This window comes from Lepisma saccharinum, chromosome 10 (genome assembly GCF_977018435.1).
Source record: "Lepisma saccharinum chromosome 10, izLepSacc3.1, whole genome shotgun sequence".
In the NCBI taxonomy this organism is placed as follows: domain Eukaryota; kingdom Metazoa; phylum Arthropoda; class Insecta; order Zygentoma; family Lepismatidae; genus Lepisma; species Lepisma saccharinum.
In genome coordinates, this window is record NC_139238.1 from 79168210 (window position 1) to 79194570 (window position 26361).

Genomic DNA, 26361 nt, shown 5'->3' on the forward strand with positions numbered 1-26361 from the left:
GCTTTGATATTTTTCTTGTTACGTATTTAGTCCCCTAAGACACGACTGACATCAACTTTGTAATATTACATGGCTTAGAAGTGCAACAGAACAACACAGCTGAGCTTAGAACAAAGACAAAGGAAGAATGTTCAGCTACACAAAAGCATTCATGTGCAGTGTCGTTCACAGTCTTGCCATCTCACAATGAATATCAATGGAGGACACCTGTACCCCACATGCCTAACGGAGGGTTAAATTAAGTTGTCTGTGAACACACCAAGATCCTAGTTCCACACCAACATTTCCTTGTCCAGGCATGCACAATTCAGGGATTACAAACTGGAGAATGTTACCAAGAACACACAGTCTGTGCATTGCATTTGAAGTCATTTTTGGATACTATGTGACTCAAAATAACTGCACAAACCACATGAATGTAAAGAGAAGTTGGAGAAGTAAGCAACTTATTAAAAAATGTCAAATCATTAGTTTGAAAAGAGACAACAGGTAAAAACATAGGCAGTTGAATCTAGGAATCATTACCCAAATTAGGATTCCAGTATATCAGGTGGATTTGATATCTAAATTTCTGTTTTTTCTGAATCCTGAAGCCAGAATTTTGTTATCTGAATCTATGAGAACTATTACTTTGTTGTTACTGGGAATATATGCAGCATGATACACCAATACCTCATACAAACCATATGTATTCTTCTGGATTATTTAAAGAATAGGTTTGCTATTCTTGCAAACAGAGCTCAGAAAATGTGAATATTCCACATCAATTTTAACTGAATTCCCTAATTTTGAAAGTCAGTAAAATAAAACAAGCTCAGAATTTGAGAACTCACCTCTAAATTGGCACGGCTGCCCCACAGCACCACTGCCCACATCTGTCACTCGGATAAGGGCACTGTTGTACACTTTGGCAACTAACGGTCCTCCTGGCATCTTTTGCCCTGCGATGGTCACCTCGACAAGATGGCTGCCCACCTCTGTAGGTGTGAATTCCACCCTGAACACACCACCTTTGTCTTCAACCAACCTTGATGTCACTGGTCTTTTTGATGGACCTGTAATCATAAGTAAATATCATTGTCACAAAAGATAATTAATTCAGAAAAGATTTAGTAACACAATTAGTAATAATATTTCTCAGGATAAGTTCATTACCTTCTAGAGTCCTCAAATGTTTCATACATTTTCCATATGTTCATAATGTTAAAAGTATCAAACATATTAGTTCCAAAGGAATTTCAGAAAACTGAATTAAATATTTCACTATCCACTCTCGACACTTGAGCATGTATAAAAGAACTTGTCACTAATGCAAATATACACAAACACATAATTATCAGGAAAACTATAGGGGATGTTTCATGTATAATACCCCAATCCTTTGAAAGAAGTTAGCGGAATTTTTGCTCACTTGAAAATTTTCAAATATCATACTGTTTAGAGTCCGGTCAAGCTAAATCCTGGCATGGAGACCACCTTTGTTGAAGTGACCCACTGTTGCAACATTTACCAATGAAGAAACTTGCGATCAAACAGCACATTAGGCCTATCACTGCCCACCTGTTTGTGCAACAAGCGGAAACCTTAGAATTCCCGAAGCAGCCAACAGGGAAACAGAATTTTGTCAAAATAACCATTCTGCATTGTGAATGGGGTCGGGAGACAGTTTGGCCGAGCTATAGATGTGAATATTTCAATCCTTTCAACCAAATTTATGTAACTCATGTGACACAATCTGTAACATTATAGTGCTACGGAGTTTCAACCTTATCTAAACAAATGTAAGTACGTAATTTGTATGTAACAACTTACTTATGATCTGAATGTCTATGTCGTCCCTGCTGAAGCCAAGTGCACTGATCTCAAAGGCTGCAGATGTGCCAGCTGCCACATGTCGGACAGTGTCCCCGAGGACAGCCATCTTGGTTGTTCCTCCCGCCATCACACCCACCCTCCAGGGGCTTCCTGTAAAGAGAAAAAGCAACAGGATAGTTAAGACTGGTGAATGCTACTTATACACATACATACAATTGTTTCCTAATGCTAAGATATTGAAAGATATGAATAGAAAGCATACATATTGAAGTGAGACTTCCGTGGAGCTTTGAAAACATCTTAAGTTTAGTTTACGTTAACTCTGCTACCCACGTTCAGTAACTTGGAGCACTAGTGTATACGAATTATTTTTTTGAAGGAGCAGGAATTGTAAAGGTGGATATTATATAGCTGGGGGGGGGGGGGCACAAGGTACACAATAAAACCATGTCATAATTAACAATCAGAGTCATTTTAAGATAGGTTTGTATTTACTGCTTTGGTTTTCCCAGAGTTGTTTACGGCTTTCATGAAATTTTTCCTCAGCTCCTACTGATGAATTCAGAGGGTGACCCAGGGGAAAAATCTCCCCTCGGAAATTATAGTCTCTCCCCCAACTTTTAGTAACCTGGCAGAGCATTCGGACAAAACCTAAGAAATTTGGCAACCATGTTCACTTTGGCTTTGTTTCATTCACTTTATTTGAGAACATATTTTTCCTGTTTTTCGTAATAATAACCATTGTTTCAGTCCTTTTTATAATGAACGAAATTAAATTTTCTTCCATTCTGATAACTTCAAAATGAAGAAATATGATTGATCAGGATATGCTTCAAGCTTCCAATTGCCCAGGGGGACGAGAAGCCCACAGAAAGTTCCATTCTTAAAATTAGTTAATTACACCTAATTACACTTAATTTAATTACATATCAGAAGTTAGGGGCAATTTAAAATTATTTAAATTGTTTTATTGGTATTGTAATTTGATGCACATGACATCACCCCGTGAAGTTTGGTGTCTGAGGAAAGTGGCTGGATTTAACACTGTCAGAGCCCGGACCCAGTGGCCGAGAGGTTAGTCGACCTCCGTGGCAGAGTGGTTAGCACAGTGCGCTACAATGAAAGGGGTTCCGGGTTCGAGTACCGGGTAAGGCATGGGTATTTGTGTTTGTCCAAATGAGAAAAAATGAAAATTGAGAAAAACTGAGAATAGAGTGAAAAAAATGGTCAGCATATCGCGCTGTGACGCCAAGGGTCCCGGGTTCGAATTCCGCTCGGGCTTGGTTGTTTGTGAATATCCATTCATCAATTTCATCATTTCATCACTTATCCCCATCTTTGCAAATTAGCTAAGAGGCACAAAACGCGAAGTAAAATAAACTAAACCAGTCAATTAACACTGTCAGCTCCCCCCCCCCCATTCCCGCAATACGAGGGTCACTATTTATATTTTGAGCCTAACAATGAAAAAACAGGAATTTGGCATTGAAAACTGCTTTATTGTTTTTCTAAGTATTCTCCTTTATGGTCAATACACTTTTGCATTCGTTCGAACCATTTGTCAAAGCAGTTTTCCAATCTTCTTGAGACACCTCCATAATATGGTTTTTGAACGCATCAACGGCGTCTTTAGCCGACGAAAATCGTTGTCCACGCAATTTATTCTTGACATTCGGGAACAAGAAGAAGTCATTGGGTGCCAAATCAGGACTGTACGGCGGATGACCCATCAATTCGATTTTTTGACTGTTCATAAAGTCGGTTGTTAGACGAGATGTGTGACAGCTGGCATTGTCTTGATGAAGAATGATCCGATGGCGTTTGTTTGTTTTCCGTATTTGACCGAAGACCTCTGGCAAACAAATTGTTGTGTACCATTCAGAGTTGACCGTTCTACGTTCCTCTAAAGGCACAGTTGCCACATGACCAGTTTTCCCGAAAAAACAGGAGAACATTTGTTTGGATGTGCTTCGAGCGCGAACAACTTTTGTTGGATTGGGTTCATCTTGTCGACTGCTGTTTACGTTCCGGCTCATATGCATATATCCATGATTCGTCACCTGTTACAATCTTATATACGTCTTTTGAAGCACCACGATTGTATTTATTGATCATTTGTTTGCACCAATTGACGCGAGCGTCTTTTTGAGTTTTTGTCAAATTGTGTGGGATCCAACGAGAACATACCTTTCTCACAGCTAAATGATCATGTAATATTTTATATATGCTGTTGGAACTAATGCCTATGGTTACCTCAATCTCACAGTATGTCACATGACGATCTTGCAGTATTAGGTTTTGCACAGCATCAATGTTTTCTTGAACAACAACTGATTTTGGACGACCTTCACGAATCTCGTCGGTGAGCGAATGGTGGCCACAATTAAATTCGTTATACCAGCGTTTCACAGTGGCAAAGGATGGGGCTTCATCGCTAAATGTGGAAGTAAGTTGATCGATGCACTCTTGTCTTGATAATCCACGTCGAAAATCGTAAAAAATCATCGCACGAAAATGTTCACGAGTTAATTCCATTTTATTGTTGTCGCGCAATCTCCAAGGCAACATAAACAACACAAATGAAGCTTTTGACAAAGCATTTGAAGTACGTTATGGTCAATAATGCCAGACGATTCCGTGCAAACGTCAAATCGCGCCTAACTTCAATCAGTGTTGCCAAGGCTCAAAATATAAATAGTGACCCTCGTAACCGCGTACGCCAGTGGCTTGGAGTAACTTTCTTGGTAACAAGGAATTTAGAAGTCATTTGGAATAGTAACAGGTTGAGGAATATGAACTGCCAACATCCATATAAAAGGTTGTTCCACGCAGCAGCATGTCCGGCTACAAAGCTCAATCTCAAAAGTAGAGTTTTTATTTAGAAGTAAACGTTATAAAATTTCAAAATCAGCTTCTTTCACCATGCAGAGGTTTCGGCTCAGCCTTGTGGGAGTTAGCTGATTTAGCATAGCCTTTTCTTCCAAGAAAGTGGGGGTGTACACAACAAGCCAGTTCTTCCAGGCCAAACACGTACTTGGAAATGACGTCACTGGATTAGTAGGTGTTTAATTTGAACCAGCTCTTCCAAGGCAAATCGCCGCAAAGCGAAGTTTGTATTTCTAGTTTGCATATTTACTCTGCAAATTGAAACCGATGACTGCAAAGTTGAGAAAATATGACTCACTTATGTCATGGTTCTGACTGAGCAATCACCATAGGCGTGCACACGGGGGCGCAAGGGGGGTAGTTGCCCCCCCTAATACTTCAACTTATAATTTTTTCCACTTTTTTGTTGTTGTTGCAATGATCTAATACATATATAGCTTTATATACCAACTAGACATGGTATCTTCGAAAGGATTTGAAAAGAAATAGTACAGAAATCTTTTTTTTAAAGTCCCTATCAGCATGGATGTCAGCAGGATTCTTTTCAGGGAGGGGCAGTCCAGGTATTTTTTTCCGGAGCGGGGGAACGAGGCCATTTTCCACACCTTAATAGTGTTCTCTCCTCAAAAAACATTACTTACTTTTAAAAGTAATCATGTTTCTGAAACGTTCTTGCAATAATTACAAAATATATGACTGAAATGAAATTATATGTATGGAATATATAATTTTTGGTTGACTTCCATTATCCTTCCAAATCTCAACTTTCTGCATTGTTTCAAACACATTTACGCCAGTTTGGGTGCATCCATCTTTCGTTATTCCGCAAAAATGAGGCTTGGTCGTCCATTGTTGGACTCATGATTCGGTATGGTAGTGCATGACCGATTTTAGTTGGTGGAGCGATTTGCCTGCTTGATATGGCTAAGTCCGAAGGTTTAGAGATGCTTTTAATTTTCGCCACCATATATGGGGGGAGGGGGAAGAAGTTGAGATTTTGAAGGATAATAAATTTAGATAAAGTTAACAACCCACACTTTATCCAAATTTATTATTCTTCAAAATCTCAACTTTCTGCATTGTTTTATACACGTTTGCAGCAGTTTGGGTGCATCCATCATTCGTTATTCCGCAACAATGAGGTTTGGTCGACGTAACAAGAAGATCGCGGGTTCGAGTCACGAGACGTTGTAGAAACGTGTGAAAATGCCATATTGAGCCCTTTTAAAGTAGTTATTTTAGGCGGGAAACTCGAAAAAGGTGCTCGGCGTGATCAAAATGTGAGAGGGAGATTGCAGAGAGTTGATAGTTTGAAGGAAAATAAATTTGGATAAAGTGTAATAATCCTTAGTTGAACGGTTCCAACAATGGACGAGCAAGCTTCATTGTTGCGGAACAATGCAGAAAGTTGAGATTTTGAAGTAAAATAAATTGGATAAAGGATAAAAATCCTTAGCTGAACGGTTCCAACAATGGACGACCAAGCCTCATTGTTGCGGCACTTTCGTCTTTTGTCCCCCTGGCCTGGAATTGAGGGGCGGAGAAACAATTGAGGGGCGGAGAGAGGAGTAGCCTCTCGGATTCACCTTAAAAAACGATGGTCTCACCTTCGCCGTTGGCTTATCTTAACTTACTTTCGACTATGTACTGACTTCTGAAATCAATTATCGTTTCTTTCCACCTCGAATCCATGTAAAAGAGATTATCGTCGACAATTCCTGAACACACAATGTGTTGAATCGCCTCTACATTGACAGCTTAGTACCACGAGATTGTTGTTCACGTTTGCCACAAAGAATAATTTAAAAAGAACTAAAATTACATAAGAAATTAATATGAAAGCAAGGGGGGAAAAAACCTCAACCCTTGCCACGAGGCTAAGTGTGATGTAAAGCACGAGGCATAACGCATAACCAAGGCTGGTTGGTTTCTCGATGCAGGCGTAGTGCACGAAGTGTACACGCCCAGACAGATCACATTCATCTTACTTCCGCGTTGTTACGATCTCTCTCACTCCAGAGTACCTAATTTGTCCTCGAGAAAACAGCAACGCAACACATTCGGAGGCAAGAGGAAAAGTGCACGTTCTTCCCCTGGTCGTTTGGAACGTTAAAATTTTCAACCTTTGCTCGAATCATTCTTATGTGCAAACTGAATCCATTCTGTAAAAATAGGTTCACGGCGAAACTCAGTTGCTCGACCATGTTGATTGCCTGTTTACGATTGAACAATTCTTTTATATCCTGCTGTTTCGGCCGCTTTGTGTGCTTAAGGGTTGATGGACCGAAACAATGAGGTGGCGATCCGTAAAAGCTTTGGGAACCAGTAGCCCATACCTTCACAGACAATCGCAGACAACACAAACACACACACCTGGATTACATTTCCACACTTAGGCTTTGGCCATGCAATGTCTAAGTTAGGGATGGCCAGATCCGGATCCTGGCGGATCCGAAATCCGGATCCGGTTGGTTCCGGATCCTAAAATTTTTCGGATCCGGATCCAAAACTTTCGGATCCGGATCCGTTTTGCCATCCCACATGCGCTTCTTTGGAAAGTAAGAATGTGCTCATAACATATTTTTACCTGCTAATATACATACATATACAGGGTGTTTCTAAAGGTCGTTTACAACGCTTGGGAGGTGATTCCTCACACGAAAACAAGCAAAAAGTCTAAGTTCCATTTTTACGACTGAGGCTTCGTTTCCGAGATAGGAGCCTCGCAAAAGGTGACAAAGTGAAGGTCACACCTGACTGGGACGAATACTGTAACAGATAGAGAGGCGGTTCCAAGGGAATCATAAAGGAATCGTATGTGCTCAGTCCGGAAGTCACTATGAAAAGTTCACTGCACGCATGCGCAATGGAGTCCTCAAAGGAATTGGAGATTTCCAGCAAGAACAATACATGGAAAAGGTATGTAACGCAGCAAGAAGGACCGTGACAATGAGAAATGCGTTAAAGACAACACATCCCGACCTCAAACATCAAAACATGAGCACCGAACACAAAATCCGAAAAGTTGAGCACGGTTGCATACCCCAGTTACACGCGAGGAATGAACGAATCATGTCATGTAGCATACGAGAGACACATTACTCCACCAGGAGGAGGGAAAGAAAAACACAATATCAGATGATTGCGACAACGTGTATTTTTACACGCGACAACTACGTAATATCCCCCCCCCCCACACACACGCACAACAAACAACAAATGCTACAATATCTTACGCACAGACAGTCCGTGTCACTGTACACCAACTGAAGATGTCACTTTCACCACACAAAGGGGGTGGGGAGCAATACCAAAAGTGTTCTCACTGGTATTTGCCGAGGGCAATAATCACAGACGGTTTTCAAAATGTCTGCCGTTTACTTCTATGCAGATATGACAGCGACGAATCAAGGATTGTCGAGTGCGAGCAAACAAGCCAGGTGTATCTGCTACCGTCGCGGCGGCGACGTTGATGCGAGCAACGAGGTCCTCAGCTGATGTGAGAGGTGTGTCGTATACGAGGGTTTTCATTTCTCCCCAGAAGAAAAAATCGAGAGGGTTGAGATCTGGCGACCTCGGTGGCCAAGGCACAGGCTCATCCCTACCAATGAACCTATTGCGAAACACGTCATGCAGGAAATGTCGTACATTATAATCGAAATGAGCTGGTGCACCATCGTGTTGGTACCACATTTCTTGCCGCAGTGCCAAAGGTACGGTCTCCAACAGTTCAGGCAGAACCTCACTAAGAAATGCATGATACGTGAGACCATTCAGGCGAACAGGGAGAATGTATGGTCCAATTAAATGATCATGTACTATCCCGCACCACACATTCACTGAAAACCTGTGCTGGTGATGGGCCACAAAAAGTGCATGTGGGTTGTCAAAGTCCCATACATGACTGTTTCTACTATTGAAGACATCCATCCTGGTGAAAATGGCTTCATCTGTCCACAATACGTTTGCCCCGAAGTGAGGGTTTGTGTCCAGCTGATGCAACAACCATTGGCAAAACTCCATACGAGGGCGAAAGTCACGAGGTAACAGTTCTTGTACTTTCTGCAGTTTAAAAGGGTGCATTCCTTCCTCTGACAACACTCGCCAAACATACACATGAGACGTGTTTCGTGCCCGAGCGAGCACTCGCGTACTGGTGCCAGGATGTTCTGCGACCGCTGTTAACACATCTTCTGCAAACTGATGTGTACGTACACTTCGGGGTCTTCCAACTTCTTGCCGCGGTGGTAACACTGACCCTGTTTCACGCAGTCGACTGCCCACTACCTTAAAGAAGGTGTGAGACGGTAAACGTCTATGTGGAAAGCGTTCTCCATAAAGACGCCTTGCCTCACGGCTATTACCACGTGCCTCCCCATACATGAGATGCATGTCTGCTAGCTGCTGGGTCGTATACGCAGCCATCTGTGTAATAGGGAGCTGGAACTGCAAAGTATTGTTTTTGTTTAACACTGGCACACTGCACAAATTGGCCGTATCACCGTACGAACACCACAGACCAATTGTGAACCAACCCTTCGAGCTCCTCTCGCGGGAACAGCAGTCATGAAGGTCAAACGTAGACTACGAGAGCCAGACTTGCCTGTGCAGCGCTTCCAAAACTGGTCTCTTTTACGTCACAATGATCGCGTGCGAACACTTTTGGTATTGCTCCCACCCCCTTTGTGTGGTGAAAGTGACATCTTCAGTTGGTGTACAGTGACACGGACTGTCTGTGCATAAGACATTGTAGCATTTGTTGTTTGTTGTGTGTGTGGGGGGGGGGGGGGATATTACGTAGTTGTCGCGTGTAAAAATACACGTTGTCGCAATCATCTGATATTATGTTTTTCTTTCCCTCCTCCTGGTGGAGTAATGTGTCTCTCGTATGCTACATGACATGATTCGTTCATTCCTCGCGTGTAACTGGGGTATGCAACCGTGCTCAACTTTTCGGATTTTGTGTTCGGTGCTCATGTTTTGATGTTTGAGGTCGGGATGTGTTGTCTTTAACGCATTTCTCATTGTCACGGTCCTTCTTGCTGCGTTACATACCTTTTCCATGCATTGTTCTTGCTGGAAATCCCCAATTCCTTTGAGGACTCCATTGCGCATGCGTGCAGTGAACTTTTCATAGTGACTTCCGGACTGAGCACATACGATTCCTTTATGATTCCCTTGGAACCGCCTCTCTATCTGTTACAGTATTCGTCCCAGTCAGGTGTAACGTTCACTTTGTCACCTTTTGCGAGGCTCCTATCTCGGAAACGAAGCCTCAGTCGTAAAAATGGAACTTAGACTTTTTGCTTGTTTTCGTGTGAGGAATCACCTCCCAAGCGTTGTAAACGACCTTTAGAAACACCCTGTATATATATATATATATATATATATATATATATATATATATATATATATATATATAATATACATACACACATATATATATAGTGTGTGTGCGCGCGTGCGCGATTTGTAATTAATTAATACACTTACAAGGGAGGTCTAAGTCTCCCCCTCCGATTTCCATGAAACTTGGCAGGTGTATAGAGCCCCCCCGTCAAATGTCAAGATGAGGAGAAATTGAAGTGGGGATCTGACCCCGAAACCACGTAAATATGGCATAGGAAGAAACAGGGAGCATATGGCCTCTCTATACACGTGTCAAATTTCATGGGAATCGGAGGGGGACACAGGGGTCAGATGATCCCCACGTCAATTTGTCCTCATCTTGACATTTGAGGCTGGTTTTGCCCCCTAAAACAGTTTTTGAGCCGAAACAAAAAGAAACACGTATTTCTTCCTTTGGGCCCCTCTATACACCTGCCAAGTTTCATGAAAATCGGAGGGGGACACAGGGGTCAGATCCTTACTTCAATTTGTCCTCATCTTGACATTTGAGGGGATTTTGCCCCCTAAAACAGTTTTTAGCTGAAACAAAAAAACACGTATTTCTTCCTTTGGGTCCCTCTATACACCTGCCACGTTTCATGGAAATCGGAGGGGAACACAGGGGTCAGATCCCCACTTCAATTTGTCCTCATCTTGACATTTGAGAGGAGGTTGCCCCCTAGAACAGATTTTTAGCCGAAACAAAAAAACACGTATTTCTTCATTTGGGCCCGTTTATACACACACCTGCCAAGTTTCATGGAAATCGGAGGGGGGACACAGGGGTCAGATCCCCACTTCAATTTGTCCTCATCTTGACAATTGAGTGGGTTTCGCCCTGTAAAACCGTTTTTTAGCTGAAACAAAAAAAAAAAAAAACACGTATTTCTTCCTTTGGGCCCCACTATTCACCTGCCAAGTTTCATAGAAATCGGAGGGGGACACATAAGTCAAATGCCCAATTAAATTTGTCCTCATATTGACATTTGAAGGGGGGGGGGGGTTGTCCCCTAAAACAGTTTTTTAGCCGAAACAAAAAAAACACGCATTTCTTCATTTGGGCCTGTTTATACACACACCTGCCAAGTATCATGGAAATCGGAGGGGGACACAGGGGTCAGATCCCCACTTCAATTTGTCCTCATTTTGACATTAGAGGGGGTTTTGCCCCCTAAAACAGTTTTTTAGATGAAAAAAAAAAACACGTATTTCTTCCATTGGGCCTCACTATACACCTGCCAAGTTTTATGGAAATCGGAGGGACACAGGGGTCAGATCCTCACTTCAATTTGTCCTCATCTTGACATTTGAGGGGGTTTTGCCCCCTAAAACCGATTTTTAGCTGAAACAAAAAAACACGTAATTCTTCCTTTGGGCCCCACTATACTGCCAAGTTTCATGGAAATCGGAGGGGGACACTTAGATAACCTCCCTTGTTAGTCTTACACTTTGTAATTATATAACACTGCATATATTATAATGTTTTATTTTAATTTGTAAAACTGTAACTGTAGAACAATTGTATAATTTTTGTATAACATTTCTATCTTGTTAAATGTGTTAAAGGTTTCATCCTGGAATGGAATGTCTCACATTTATGTGTGTTTTCATTTCCAATACATTCGAATTCGAATACTTATTCGTTTCAATGGCATTTACAAAATCACCTCTGACATTTTATGTTAAACATGTAAGATTATTTTTGTGCAGGAGTGTGTTAGCCGATGCGGAGCATAGTATTTTAGGAACAACACTTGAAAAAAATTCTTGAAGGGCTAACGAAAAATTTCTTTGTAATCGAAGATCATAATACCTTTTAAGGTGTGGTAATATTATAATGGGATTGAGATCCGAAACTCTCGGATCCGGATCCAGATCCGAAACTTTCAGACCCGGATCCGGAATTTTCGGATCCGGATCCGTTTGGCCATCCCTAGTCTAAGTACCCGTTAACTAAATAAACTTTACTATGTACGTAGATTCTCAAATGGTAGTTACCGTGAGCTAAATACGACTGAAACCACCCTGTATTAGCTTCAAATAATAACCCAGGATGCGAAATCTTAGGGGGGACAAGGGGGATTTTCCCCCACCAACAATCTTGGCCTCAAAAATTCCCCCACCAAAAAAATCCGGGGGGAGAGTTCTTGTTACAACAAGAAAAGATAAGCGATTACAGTTTTGACTTCAATATGCACTTTACTAAGGATAATATCGAAAGACACCATACAAAGTAGTGTGGTTGTGAGTGTTGAATGTGTTTCTTCAAGAGATTATAAAGTCGATCCGTCACACTTTCCTTTGAATTAGCTCTGAAATTAGCCTCACGAAACCGGTTCTAAACCAAAATGTATGTGATCCAGTCGAGAAAAATCGCAAGAGAAACACGAATAAAACAGGTGAAAAAAAGATTTCTCCCTGCTTAAATTCAAAATTATTATTATTGCAATTCCACACTGCAATCACTACACAACACACTATATTAAGAGAATTTCAAGATATCTGTAATTTCGCGACGTACCGATGGCGTTGTGGTCACCTTGTAATCAAGGTGTCACGGGTTCGTATATAGGCTACAGGGTGACTGGTAATTAGATGTATTCCCTGAAAGGGGTTAAAGTAGAGACAATTTGCAATAAATTTGACCATATGATACCCCGTCTGAAAATTAGTAGTTTTCGAGATAATCGAATTTCTTTTGTTTTTTAAAAAATGACAATTTTCCACATAAAAACGTGAATTGAGAAAAAACTGCTCAGTGTATGGAACTTATTTCAGCGTTTTCTGATAGCTAACAAATAAGTGGTTCGTGGAAAAAAAAGTTTTTCCCAAATAACAATCACATGTAAGTACCGGGTGGGTCTAAACTTACAAGTGATGATAAAAAAATGCACTCTTAGTTTACTTGGCAACGTATTAATAACAAAAATGGTATGACACGAAGCGTACAAATTACTTAAATTACTTCCTTGTGTCATCTGCTATCCAACAAGGTACACATGTTGCTAATATTCACATTTGTGTACAAGAAATAATACTTTATTCATCTTCATGTGAATGGAATCAATGAACAATACAATTAAAGAACATTACACGTCTTGCTCAAAGTGGGCACCTCCGTTACGAATGCAGGCACGCAGGTTTTTAAGGACATTTGGCCTCTTAACTCGTGATGTGATGGTGTCCTTGATGTGTTGACCAGCTGTTAAGATCCTCTCCCTGAGCTCTTCTTGCGAGTTTACCGGTGTCTTGTCATGTGGCTCCAAATGTAAAAGTCGCAAGGCGTCAAATCGGGGGATCGAGCCGGCCAGGGAATCGGCCAATCCATTTCTTTGGGTAATTTTCATCCAGCCACTGTCGCACGCCCAGGCAGAAGTATGGATGGGCGTCATCAACAATCATTTGATCGAGCCATTTTTCCTACCCCAAATCTTAAATGACATCACTTATGAACATTTTTTGAGGAACGGGATGGCAATGTTGTTGGAGGATGTGCCTCTAGCTACAAGACGTGACATGATTTATCAGCATGATGACTGCCCAGCTCGATCCCCCGATCGATTTGACGCCTTGCGACTTTTACATTTGGAGCCACATGACAAGACACCGGTAAACTCGCAAGAAGAGCTCAGGGAGAGGATCTTAACAGCTGGTCAACACATCAAGGACACCATCACATCACGAGTTAAGAGAACAAATGTCCTTAAAAACCTGCGTGCCTGCATTCGTAACGGAGGTGCCCACTTTGAGCAAGACGTGTAATGTTCTTTAATTGTATTGTTCATTGATTCCATTCACGTGAAGATGAATGAAGTATTATTTCTTGTACACAAATGTGAATGTTAGCAACATTTGTACCTTGTTGGATAGCAGATGACACAAGGAAGTAGCTTCGTGTCATACCATTTTTGTTATTAATACGTTGCCAAGTAAACTAAGAGTGCATTTTTTTTATCATCACTTGTAAGTTTAGACCCACCCGGTACTTACATGTGATGGTTATTTGGGAAAAACTTTTTTTTCAACGAACCACTTATTCGTTAGCTGTCAGAAAACGCTGAAATAAGTTCCATACACTGAGCAGTTTTTTCTCAATTCATGTTTTTATGTGGAAAATTGTCATTTTTTAAAAAAACAAAAGAAATTCGATTATCTCGAAAACTACTAATTTTCGGACGGGGTATCATATGGTCAAATTTATTGCAAATTGTCTCTACTTTAACCCCTTTCAGGGAATACATCTAATTACCAGTCACCCTGTATACTAGGGATTTCTACTTTACTATTTATGTAACGAGCCAACGGAAACTAATGTTCGGGCGCGCGATATGTTATCAACTGTTGAAAGTACTCACGTGCAGGGACTGATGAAGCAAGCGAAGTTGCAGTGTTTCCAATTTACGGATTAAAGGTAAAGAATAAACTGTTTTCCCATTTATTGTGTAAGATAGAATACTTATAATTTTCTTAGCATGTCCTCTTAATACCGTGATATTTCCGTTACACAATGTAATTATATTTCAAATCTCCCATCTCCCGTTGTCAGCTGATTGCCCGTGATTCGGGTAAGAGTCAAGCGTTCGCTTTAGGTTGGTACTCCTGGAGCGGCACCGCCAGCCCTTTGTCTCAAGTTAATTCTGCTGGACTGTAGTTATATTTTTTTGCGTGCAAAATACAGAAGCGTGGTACATAGTGGAATGCACAAGTATTGCACGGCAAATTACCCACGAGTATTTTAATTTATTTTTCCTCTTCCGTTCTACGTGTTTTTAAGGAATGGATTTTTACGTATAATGGTACAGAAGTTGTTAGCAAAATGTTTGGAGTTTTTTGTTTCATTTCTTGAAGCTCTCGTTGAATAAAACCAAGAGAATAAACATGATGCTGGACAAAATCCCGCTCTATTATACCTTGCGTGTTGGAAATTAGAGAGAAATATTCCTGGAATTCTGTTTATGTAGGGGCCCCTTTATTCAGTTCTGCAGTGGGGCCCAAAGCAAAGCCACCATTGGTGCCACTAGAGTAGGTACTGTATTCTTCAAGTATATTAAGAGTAAAACGCATTAACTCTCCACACAAAGAAATGAGTCGAAGGCATGACGTGACCCTCGAATTATATAATTGAGAGCTGCCAGGCGGTCACATGCAGGTCGCATGTTGATAGACTGGTAGCACACATTCCCGAGGCATTCCGCAGGACATGACTGTGTCACGCAAAAGAGTTCTCACCCAAGTCACTGGGTATTATACATACACTCACCTCACAGCATTTTTTACAATGTCGATCGAACTTCGACTTGGTCAAAAATGTTGTAAGAAGCGAATTGTGGCACTACTAAGTGAAGCGATTGTACAGTGGAGTACAAAAAATACCACGATGCAAATTTTCCATCACTATTTTCATTAATGTCTGTCTTGTATCCAAGGAACAGAACTGTAGTAATGCTGGTGCAGAGGATATGAACTTCGCATTGCATAAAACAAAGTGAATGAACGTGGTGATGGACAATTTGCCAGGTAGTATTCACACAGGTCATTGTAGTACAGTTGGTTGCATACGTATTACCGGACACTGTCCATCACTATTGTAATTTATATCTTCCTTACGAGCATATCCTACGTGTTTTTGTGGAATAGGATTGTACTGACGCTGGTCCAGATGATGTTAACTAATTTGTTGGTGTCTTGTTTCAATTCTTTTCCCGTGCACTGCGTAAAAGGAAGCGAATCAACATTCAAATGGTCAATTTGCCCGGTAATAGTTATGCATCAAACTGTACGCCAATTATTTAGTGTGGGAGAAAGTAAGGTGTTGATAATTAATAGCACGATCAGACAATAACTTTGAATAAATGACGCGTGATTTCTTTTAGACGCAATAAAAATATCGGGGTGGGAGGAAGGGCAGTATTTCTGCGATAATTAGCACCGCGGTTTGCAATTGAACTCGCAAGCATGAGCATGGGAGGGGAGGTCGAACCGATCCGTAGACGCCCCCTTTTCATGAAATTGGAATCGTTAATTTCGTTAGTATTCGAACAGAATAACACAAACAGAAGAAAGTAAAAAAAAAAATGATTGAGATCGATAAAAATACAGAAACATCCTTATGTTTATTTTTCATATTCTACCATTTAATCTAAAGAATAATTGGTTCCAATGTTTTCAAAATTCCAAAAATTAAACTTTACGACTAACATTTCTTGAACGAGGTATCTAAAATGTAATAATAAAATATAATAACTTTGCATTTTAGTGCACTAACAGTATGAAATGTAAAAAAAAAGATAATGCAAAATAGTTGTACTGGATATTCACTCATCCATTGGATCGAGTATAATAATAATAATAATAATAATAATAATAATGGTAATATGACCTCCCAATGGTGTAGTGGTAACGTCGTTGCCTTGCAATCAAAGGGTCTCGCGTTCGATACCCGGTGGAGACACATTGTACAGTGGCTTGGTGGATTCCACTTTAAACTGTAGGTCCAGTCCCGATTAGTCTATCTGCGCATAACGTAGGCTTGAAACAACAATTGAAACAAATAATAATAATAAAGTAATATTAAGTTTATTATTATTTCTACTATTTAATTTGTAGCCTTAACTTGACTCCGTCGCTTGCAAAAATTTCTGACGATGTCCATCTACCGTTGGTCAAAAGAAAGCACCTTCTTTCCAATCGATATTTTTCTTGTGCGGTTTCGATGCCGATAGCTCGTGCCCAGAAAGGTAACGGAAGTGAAGGGGGAAACTTGGCAATGCCGCCGCGTAGGAAAAGTAGGTCCCGGCCTACTCGAGGTCAAGAAGGCGACTCTCGGCGGAATCCGAATGAATTCCATCGGATGACTTTCTTAACGGGTCCCTCTCTTCTGCAGAGACCACATTGGGGCGAGATGCACAGGGAAACAACCCTTAGAGTATAGGTGTCGCCACAAAATGCACATTTCGGAGACAGTGTTGCCACCTGTTGGAATGATCTTTCGGTGCATCAGTATCAATAAATCTTTCGAGCAGGAGTTTCTCACCAAAAGGCATCACGAAGGGATGGTGTTGGTGGGGAGGCGGGGCGTGTCCGCACCGAACCGACATCCCCTTGCAAATTGGTTGATTCATTTGTAGCTTTATTTTACGTCGCTTCTCTGCCAGTTTGGCTAATCGCAACGATGGTGGTGAATGATGGATGAAGGTAAAATCATTGATTCATTGCTTTAGTTTAGTTTACATCACTTTTCTGCCACTTTTGTCTAATGGCGAAGATGAGGATGAATAGTGATGAGACGAGATGAATGAAGGGACAATCACGAACATACAAGCACAACACAACACAAGCCCGGTAGTGGATTATACTGGCTGAGAGTCCAGATGTCACGAGCCGGAATAAAATGCTGTATAATAAAAAACGCCAGCAAACCCCGGGTGACGAGAGGTCGCCTGGGTGGGGAGTCTTGATCGAGAAGGTGTTGCGAGTGACAGTCCGCTTAAAAGGTTTGGGCGAACCTACTGAGGACACCTTCGATGGATCAACACAGCGCCGCGTCGTGGCTCAGCCGAGGAACCACGAAAGAAACCAGGTACACTTTGGGTTTATCATTATCAGCGTTTAGATATCTGACTGACTCGTGCAAGGTCATCTCCCCACTCGCTTGTGTAGTCTCTATTAAATACTGGTAAAGGGCGATGAACGTAAATTATTCCATTCCTCATACACACATCCTCTTGCAGCCAAGCAGTTTAAGCAGGCGAATGGCCAAAACATAACAGACGCCAGAGCCTCAAACACATATGGACGACATAACACAATTTCTACAGGAGATCATCTTGGCTGCAGTTGTAGGCGCCAGAGCCTCGTTAGTCTGGAAAATGCAGTCCAAGTGTTAAGAGCCGGAACACAGGGTGTAAGAGAGATTACTATTTGAGTATTTCCAAAAAAGGACACCACTTAAACCACAGATTAGGTCTTGAACCCTCCTTGGAAATTAATCGTTAATTTCAAACTAGAAAAAAAGCAAATAGTTTATGATTTTGGTAGAGAATAATGGAAATAAAGTTCCATTAATTAGTATTCCAAGAAAAGAAGGAAAAAAGAAAGAGATTTAAAAATTTGAGGTTACATTGACATCCACGCGTTTGTCTCTCCAATGTACATGTGTAATGGATGATCTCGGAACTTAAAAATGCGAGTAATTTGATGACAAAAGACGATAATAGTAAATACTGAAAATTAGGTAGCCTATGTAGCCACAACATATCACCTAAGGGTTCCTTGCCAAAATAAATTCTCTGACTTTTCCATGGTCTCTTTCGAATCCATTTCCAGATCATTTTGTAACATTTTAATTGGCTTTTAGCTTCATTTATACTACATTTTTACGTGGAAATATGAAAGTAATGACTCCCGTTGGAAGAAAAACTATATTTTAAAGCTAACGAACACCTGTTCTACCATGCCGACCCCGTGGCGGAGTGGTTAGTACATCGCGCTACGAAGCCAGGGGTCCCGGGTTCGAATCCTGGCCTTGGCATGGACGTTTGTGAGTGTCCATTCATCAATTTCATCATTCATCCGCAAATTAGCCAAAAGTGGCACAAGAAGCGAAGTAAAACAAAGCAAATCAATAACAATAATCCGTTCTATCATATTAGGTTTTACAGATATGTGAAAAACCTATATTCACTGCAAACACAAGAACCATATTTAATATTAGCTTATCTATCTACGTTTCTTAAAAGTGATCTAGTCAGACACATCCCCCTCACAAATTTTCCAAAAAAAAAAAAACCTACAATTTTTCACAAATGTCCATTTACGGGAATTTTGGCTCTAAATTTACCTTTGCACCCTCTAAATACGAACTTACACCCCTCAGGTGGAAAATTCTGGATAAGCCCCTGTTTCTTTATACGTATTTTATAAAATTACCTAACGTTTTTCAGTCGCAGGTCAATTTCCTTGACTTTTCCAGGTCAGTAGGAGTCACGTAAATTCAAAATGGCGCCCCTATCAAAAAAACATTTTTGCTTTCTAAGTATACGTATATGACTCCTTAACACAATCGTTTGAGGGACAAGCCTTATGATAAGCAGCTTTTCATTGGAGGATGAGTGGTTAGCGCATTAAGTCCCGTCGTCGCTGTTTTCTGGCTTTTTACATTGGAACATTGCAGCCTAGCACTTCTCGAAAAAATACTATCTTTGAATGCATGTAACCTTTCACAAGTTCGAAGTTCTCCATCTCAGAGCCTAGGGAGGGGCAACTCTGACATTCGCCCGAGGCCCCCCGCCAGGTTTACAGGGCGCTAGTTCTTCCAATTAAGCAACTAATCGGATTTTTCCTGAATTCATGGATTGTTTTTCACATACTTAAAATATCCCAAAATATTAAGATCATAATCTGAACAAAATACTACATAAAAATCGTGTTCAAATGTTTCAATAAAAAAAATAGTTCACTATTCGTTTAATTTTAGAGTAAAGTCATGAAGCGATAATATAATTTTATATAAATCAATGTAAATTAAGCTACAGCATCAAAATTAAATGAAGAGTAAACAAAAGTGGATTATGATATATTATTAAATATGATTCAAAACTGCCACTTTGAAACGTAAAATAATAGTTTGAACACACAGAGTTTTGTAATTTAATATAATGAACGTCGCACCAGTGGTACGTAGGATATGAAAAGGAACACCAGTTTACAAACTTTTTTAGCCTCCCATAATTCCTGGTTTTAACCTTCAACCTGTTCTGCTTATTGCTCTTAGCAGTGGCGTGCCCAGAATTTTCGAAAGGGAGGGGTTAAGTACAATATTTTTCGTAGCTATCCCTCATTTTGCCATCTTTTTCTACATTTGACTTTCTTTTTTTACGAATACTTGGCTAAAGGGCCCACCAACCCCCCCTTGGGCACGCCACTGGCTCTTAGGTAATACAAAATATAAAAAATTATTTTTATTAATTGTAATAAAGTTTATTTTGTGATTATATAGGGCATCTGTTTTTCAGACTAAGGAAAAAATATCTGATTTTATCAGACTTCTGAAAAATTTTGGTTATAGGCATCGCGTATATGCCCGAGGCCCTGCACCCACCTGGGGCAGGCCCTGCTTTATCTGATGAATTAATTTTGCAATCACGATAAACAAACTCTATGGTAGTGGTGCGCTGCTCAAACATAGAGAGGTTAGCTAGCTAAATGGAAAACCAAATTCCTAAAGTACACGAGTAAAGTCGAAGGCTGCAGTCAGCCAACCGAATGCAGAACTGCTGAAAACTGAACGATTATGACGGAGTAGGGTCTTGTTTATGTCTCACAAATGATACTTACCCAGGATTCCCACGTGTTTCTTGTTTGCCGCAGTATTTCCCACGACACGATCCAGGGAGTTGGCCGTACACTTCCAGGCCTCAACCTCGTGCTCGAAAAAAGAATTTTCCGGGGTCGGTAGTTCTTTCCAGAAGATAAAAAAAAGAGATCACCGGGACAAAGACAACGTTGTGACTAAAATTGAGAACTTACCAACAATGCCCAATCTACTGTTCGATCTTGTTCGACCTCAACCGTGGACCGTGAACAAAACCTTTAAAAAGGGCATGTAGCTCTTGTAAGCTTATAACAAGAGATTCTAAATGTAGGGAACATGGAATCATCATCCTTGCTAGGTGTGAAAGCACACTTCATGCAGAGGTCATGTGGGCCTGAAGTTACAACTTCAACTGGAAGTTGAAAGCAAAATACTTGCTCTTAGGCCGATGAAGCATGGATTCATCGTCTGTATAGCACAGGTGCAAGAACGTATTTAGGGGGGGGGTCAGGGGTTCTGGAACCGCCCCAAAGACTTATCAAGTACTAAAATTAAATAATGAAAAATATATTCGTTTAGCTTTGTTGTATAATTTCTTCTGAACTTATTGGAAGCCAATGATTTTATTGGCATCATACGGCTTGGAAGAACAGGAAGGACATATTTAGGGGGTCCGGACCCCACCCCCTCCCCACCCGAAAGACTAATTAAGTACGAAAATTAAATAATGAAAATATACTCGTTTAGCCTTTGTTGTATAATATCCTCTGAACTTATTGGAAGACAGGGATTATATTGGGATCATACGGCTTTCAATGGCATTACCAAGAAGATTTATGTACACTAATACTCAAAATAATATGCATAAAATATTAATCAGAAACTTACTTTTCTCCAACTACATGTAACATCATTTTTGTTATTCGATAAATATTCAATTATTCATCTATTTGACATTAATTTCATTGCCAGGGCACTTGTTTTTATGTAAATTATTATATGCGCTGTTATATCTCTATTCTTATAGTCTTTTTACCTATTCGTGTAATAATAATATAATATTAATTTATGTATTGTGATTAGTAAAAATTTGATTTAATATTATTTTAATTAAAACATTATTATTATTATTATTATTATTATTATTATTATTATTATTATTATTATTCCTGAGACACTTGGTTCGGAACCCCCCCTGGAAACATATTTCTAGATACGTGCCTGCACAGGAGTCATTATGTTTCAGTCTGTTTGTTTGTGTTCCAAACCATTTCTAACATATGTTTGAAACTTTTTGCAGGCATTATTGTTATCACACTGTAGAACCTTATAGTCATTAAAAAATCTGAAAGCCTTATCCTCTAAAAAAAATTGCTGATGTATGTACTAAAATGCAATTACACGCAGTAATAAAGTAATAATTTAGTAATCCGTTTTGTCTTGCAAGCATAATAACGTTGCAGCTGAGATCTTAAAAAAAAAAATGCGTACGTGAAGATTTTAGACGCCGATAGAAAATTCTGCACCGAGCATGAGGGTCGGTTGGACCTTTGGCCGACGCCACCGAAACAGTTTTCGAAATTTGGCTCCTTTCGAAAAACCGCTATGATATTCCAAATTCTGAGGCCTCCCCGATGGCGCAGTGGTAGCGTCGTCGCCTTGTAACCAAGGGGTCCCGGGTTCGATTCCCGGTGGAGGCACATAGTGGTTCGGATCCCACTTTAAACTGTAGGTCCAATCCCGATTAGCCTTACTGTGCATAAAGTGGACTTAAAACAACAAATCAATCCAATCCAATGATATTCCAAATTCTGAAAAACGTCTGCTTAGAATTCCTTGTATAGAATCTTTGTGTGGTTTGCTTTCGTTGTTGTTTCGATATTCTCAATAGTTAATAGGTTTACGCAATGACGAAACTATTGTGAGTATCTAGAAAATAGCGAAATCAAACCACATGAAGATTCTACTGATTGCTATAGATGGAATTCTAAGCAGATGTAATTTTGCAGATTTTGGAACATCATAGAGGTTTGTCAAAATGACAGAAATTCCCCTCTCAAAAATCATTCGTTACTCAAGGGGTTCCAATTTGTTTATCGAGTGTTAAAGTATTTATTTTTGAGCATTAAATAATAATACACTTCTAACAATGCACACAATGTTTTGCAAAATGATCTACGTAACTAGTAGAGTGTCTACAGGTAAAGTGGTGCAAGATTGTCCCTTTGTAACAAATAAAATCCGAGATCCATGTTCTAGCGAAGTGCAAGGAAATTCTACCTTACATAGGTAGCTATACAGTGTTAAAATGTTATTATTGTTATTTCATTCATTCGATTTTTCTTGCGTATTAATGGTGGTGTTGAATTCTCGTTAAATTTGTATGTGTAAAAAACAGTCTAAGACAATAGTAAAACACAAGTATTAGATACCCCCGTTAATTTAATGCTCAACCCCCCCAACTAAAATACCCGCCATAATCTAAGACCTAGAGTTGGATACTGTGCCCCCAAAGTTTAATTCAGAATCCCCCTTCCCCAGAACCCACGTGTCAATTAAGGCATAATATGTACGAGTTGGATATTTATCTCCCCCTTCGATAATACCCTTAAACACTTTATTTTCCTCATCTAATGGATTAAATATGGTGCATTTAAGGTGCAACATATTTACATATATTTTGGAAAAATATATAAATATTGAATTTTATATTATTTGAAGGGAAAAAAATCCCCCTAATAATCTCGATGGCGGAACCTGCCCAATGGTGCCTCATAGGTGGTACGAGTAAATCCTTTACACTGAATGTACTGATGCGAACCTGTTGTGATTTTCTTGAATTTGTGTTTAATTAAGTTGTTTAAAAATTATTTTTATTTAACCAAAAGGATTATCTAGCTGCTCTACACAAGAACTATAGAACTGAATCTTCTAACCAGTCAGATACACAATATTTAATATTGTACGTAATTTATGTTACTTTGTGATAGTCTTTGTTTAGTGGCATTATAATAAGTATACGATGATACCACTTACAACGTGGACGTGTGAACAATCCGAAACGAATTCCTAGCATCAAAAGTGAATTATTACTACTACGGCAGACAAATTTAGACAAATCTCGCAAACGTACCTTCAAGCACGTGTTGACTTTAGTGCCACCTGGCGTTTCTTCCGGTCTCCAAGAAGAGCGCGGGCAAATTTCAAGGATAAGCTCATCTGATTGGCTCTTCCATCCACTTAGTGTGACGTGTAGAAACCGCATAATTTAAGGGCCAATCACGTCGCATCACTAAGCAGGAAGGGGGTGATAATCTCTGTAATAGTTCTGCCTAAGAAACACACACACACACACATCGCCAGTGCCTGACACGGAGCGGAAATGTTAGCAACAGAATCGCGCTTCGCACTAGAAGTCGACAAGCAACGACACATCTCCGCCTCTTTGTAAACATCCCATTAAAACAATAAAGCGATTAAAGCAAACAAGTTACAAGGAAGCGAAGTTGGCGGTGTGTACTCGACCAGCTTCTCCATTGCGTAACGTGCAGCAGGCTATTTCTTTTTTTTATCACTAGTGGGTCAAGTTCAGTGTAAGGTCGATAACGTTAGTCTCTCCTAAAAAAATAAATAAACGATATCATTCAGTCTTCTTTTTCTTTCACGGATGCGTCAAAACAAATTATGATAAGAGAATAATTTACTAGGTTTGTATTTTTTCATTCATTTCCATGTGTAGCTCTGCTATTTTCCGGGATGCAGGGTTTGCATATTTTGTGAAGTGAATTTTTTCTTAATCTTCGAAAACAAATAACTAGTTTTTAAGTTCATCTGGAAACTTACATTTTTCACTCCGTCATTTCTCTTTCCAAATGTAACTATAAAATTTCAATAATAGACGCGTTGGACTATGGGGGTTAGATAGGTGAAGGGGTGTGAACAGGGGCGTTCTGGGCCATAGGGCTAGGGGGCAAGTGCCTATCGACGTGTGTGTGTGTACAAAACTTTTACAACCTTTCCTGTAGGATGAAACACTAGTTTCAATCTCCTAAAATAAAACCCCGAGGGATGTAAATAGGAAAAATAATGACAGTCTGGTAACACTTCCGACCACAATTGTTTTCTAAACAGGGCTGAAAGCAGCGTTGCATCTGGCTCAGACTGAAATTTTCCAGTCGGATGCCAAAAAAATCCCTTTCCACCTTTAAATTCCTTGCCTCACACACACAATATACGTGAAGTTTCTAAAGAAATAAGCAAGTAATTTGTCCAAAAACGAGAAATATACAAAAATACAAAGTCACGATAACTATAATTTATTTATTTACATAACATTTGAAAGCTTCGAAGTAAAAAGCTTTAATTTTTGTTACCCGGCGTAACTTTGGTGGGAGCAAGAGGGCACCCGCTCCCAAAATTTCGTGTTTATTAACATGTTCAAGTTCCAGGTATTTTTGTTAACCTCCTGGGACCAGAAGATCACAGTAATAAAGAGTATTCTTTACGATTTCAAAAAATGCAGTACATGTAGTTAGTTAGCAAAATAGGAAATAGGACTGGATGTTGTTTTTATGTGATGGAAAACTTCTCGATTCTGCCTCTCCACAAATTTAGGGCCCAAGTTATGTCCATGCTAATATGATCGGCTCCACTATTGAGTTCGAATGGAAACGAAAGACTAAATTGCATACTTCACCACAGAGGTAAAATCAGAAGCAAATTGAAATACTCTTCCCATTTCTGGCACATTTTAGTCAGGCCCGTAGCCAGAATTGATCTCCAGAGGGGGCTTACGTGTTATCAGGGGGGCTTTGTTAATCAAGTCCATTTTTCAAAGGTTTAACAGTGTTAAATGAAGGTAAATTATATGTGGGGAGAGGGGGTCATTAAGTTACATAAAGTTTAGAAATATCACACGAATACTACATTTTTCTATATCATTTAAAATATCACTTGAAGTGTTAATTGGCTGCTACTGAAATCATCCCTTACTACACATTCCATACTACGTTTGATGATACAGATATTTATATTACACAAGAAAAGATGGACAATGTCCAATCACAGGGCCTACCGTACATTCCACTCCCCGGCCGAAACAATAAAACTCCCCTTCGTTCCCAAAACTTGGGAGCTGTTAACCTTTGACGCAGATGCGGAGGGAATTTGCATAATGACATCAAAGGTACAGATAAAGAAGCTCTCCTGTGAAGAAACTTTCTGAAGTCTAGAGAAGAGAATCTCCTACTGGTTCCAAAATCCCCTGTCCGTGGGATATTTCCGTGCGGGGGAAATCAGACGTCAGCTGCTGTGCGCGAAGGAATTCGTTATATCTCCGACGGAAGAGCAGAAAGTTTATATTTTCCGTTACCCTGCTTCCGTTGCACTCGCCGCTGGATTGCGCTTTCGGTATTCCCTTGGCGGAGCGAAAGCGCTGGCTGGGCTACTTGCTTAATGGGGGAAACAGTTACGAAGGGGAGGGACTAGAACGGGAACTAATAACTATGTTCATGCTGCTCTGCTCTCTGTTGGAATTCAGCTCCTTCCACCATCGACAGTTCGCGAACCAGTTCGTTTTCAGGAACCGTTCGATTATATGGGATGCAAGAATCAGTGGCGTATACTGAGTTCAAAATCTGGGCTATGTCACGTGGTCCTAGGCTATGAATAGATATAAGTTTACCAACTCCTAAGAAATCAGGTTCCCAACTCATAGGAAATATGGTTACCAACTCCTAAGAAATCAGGTTCCCAACTCATAGGAAATATGGTTACCAAATCCTAAGAAATCAGGTTCCCAACTCATAGGAAATATGGTTACCAACTCCTAAGAAATCAGGTTCCCAACTCATAGGAAATATGGTTACCAACTCCTAAGAAATCAGGTTCCCAACTCATAGGAAATATGGTTACCAACTCCTAAGAAATCAGGTTCCCAACTCATAGGAAATATGGTTACC

The 26361-nt window shown here is 40.1% G+C and overlaps 1 protein-coding gene across 4 annotated transcripts in view; it reads right to left on the bottom strand.

Moving 5' to 3' along the window:
• The window catches only part of jbug (filamin-type immunoglobulin domains fbug), a 304098-nt gene that overhangs the window by 72952 nt on the left and 204785 nt on the right, over positions 1–26361 (bottom strand). For 3 of the 4 annotated variants that reach the window (XM_083129980.1, XM_083129979.1, XM_083129977.1), the window contains 2 exons: positions 1813–1965; positions 834–1055 (listed from right to left, as the gene is read on the bottom strand). The exons of the other annotated variant lie outside the window; for it this stretch is intronic. In XM_083129980.1, coding sequence (XP_082986106.1) covers positions 834–1055; positions 1813–1965 — 375 coding nt within the window. The remainder of the gene's footprint in view (positions 1–833; positions 1056–1812; positions 1966–26361) is intronic. 4 annotated transcript variants of the gene reach the window in all.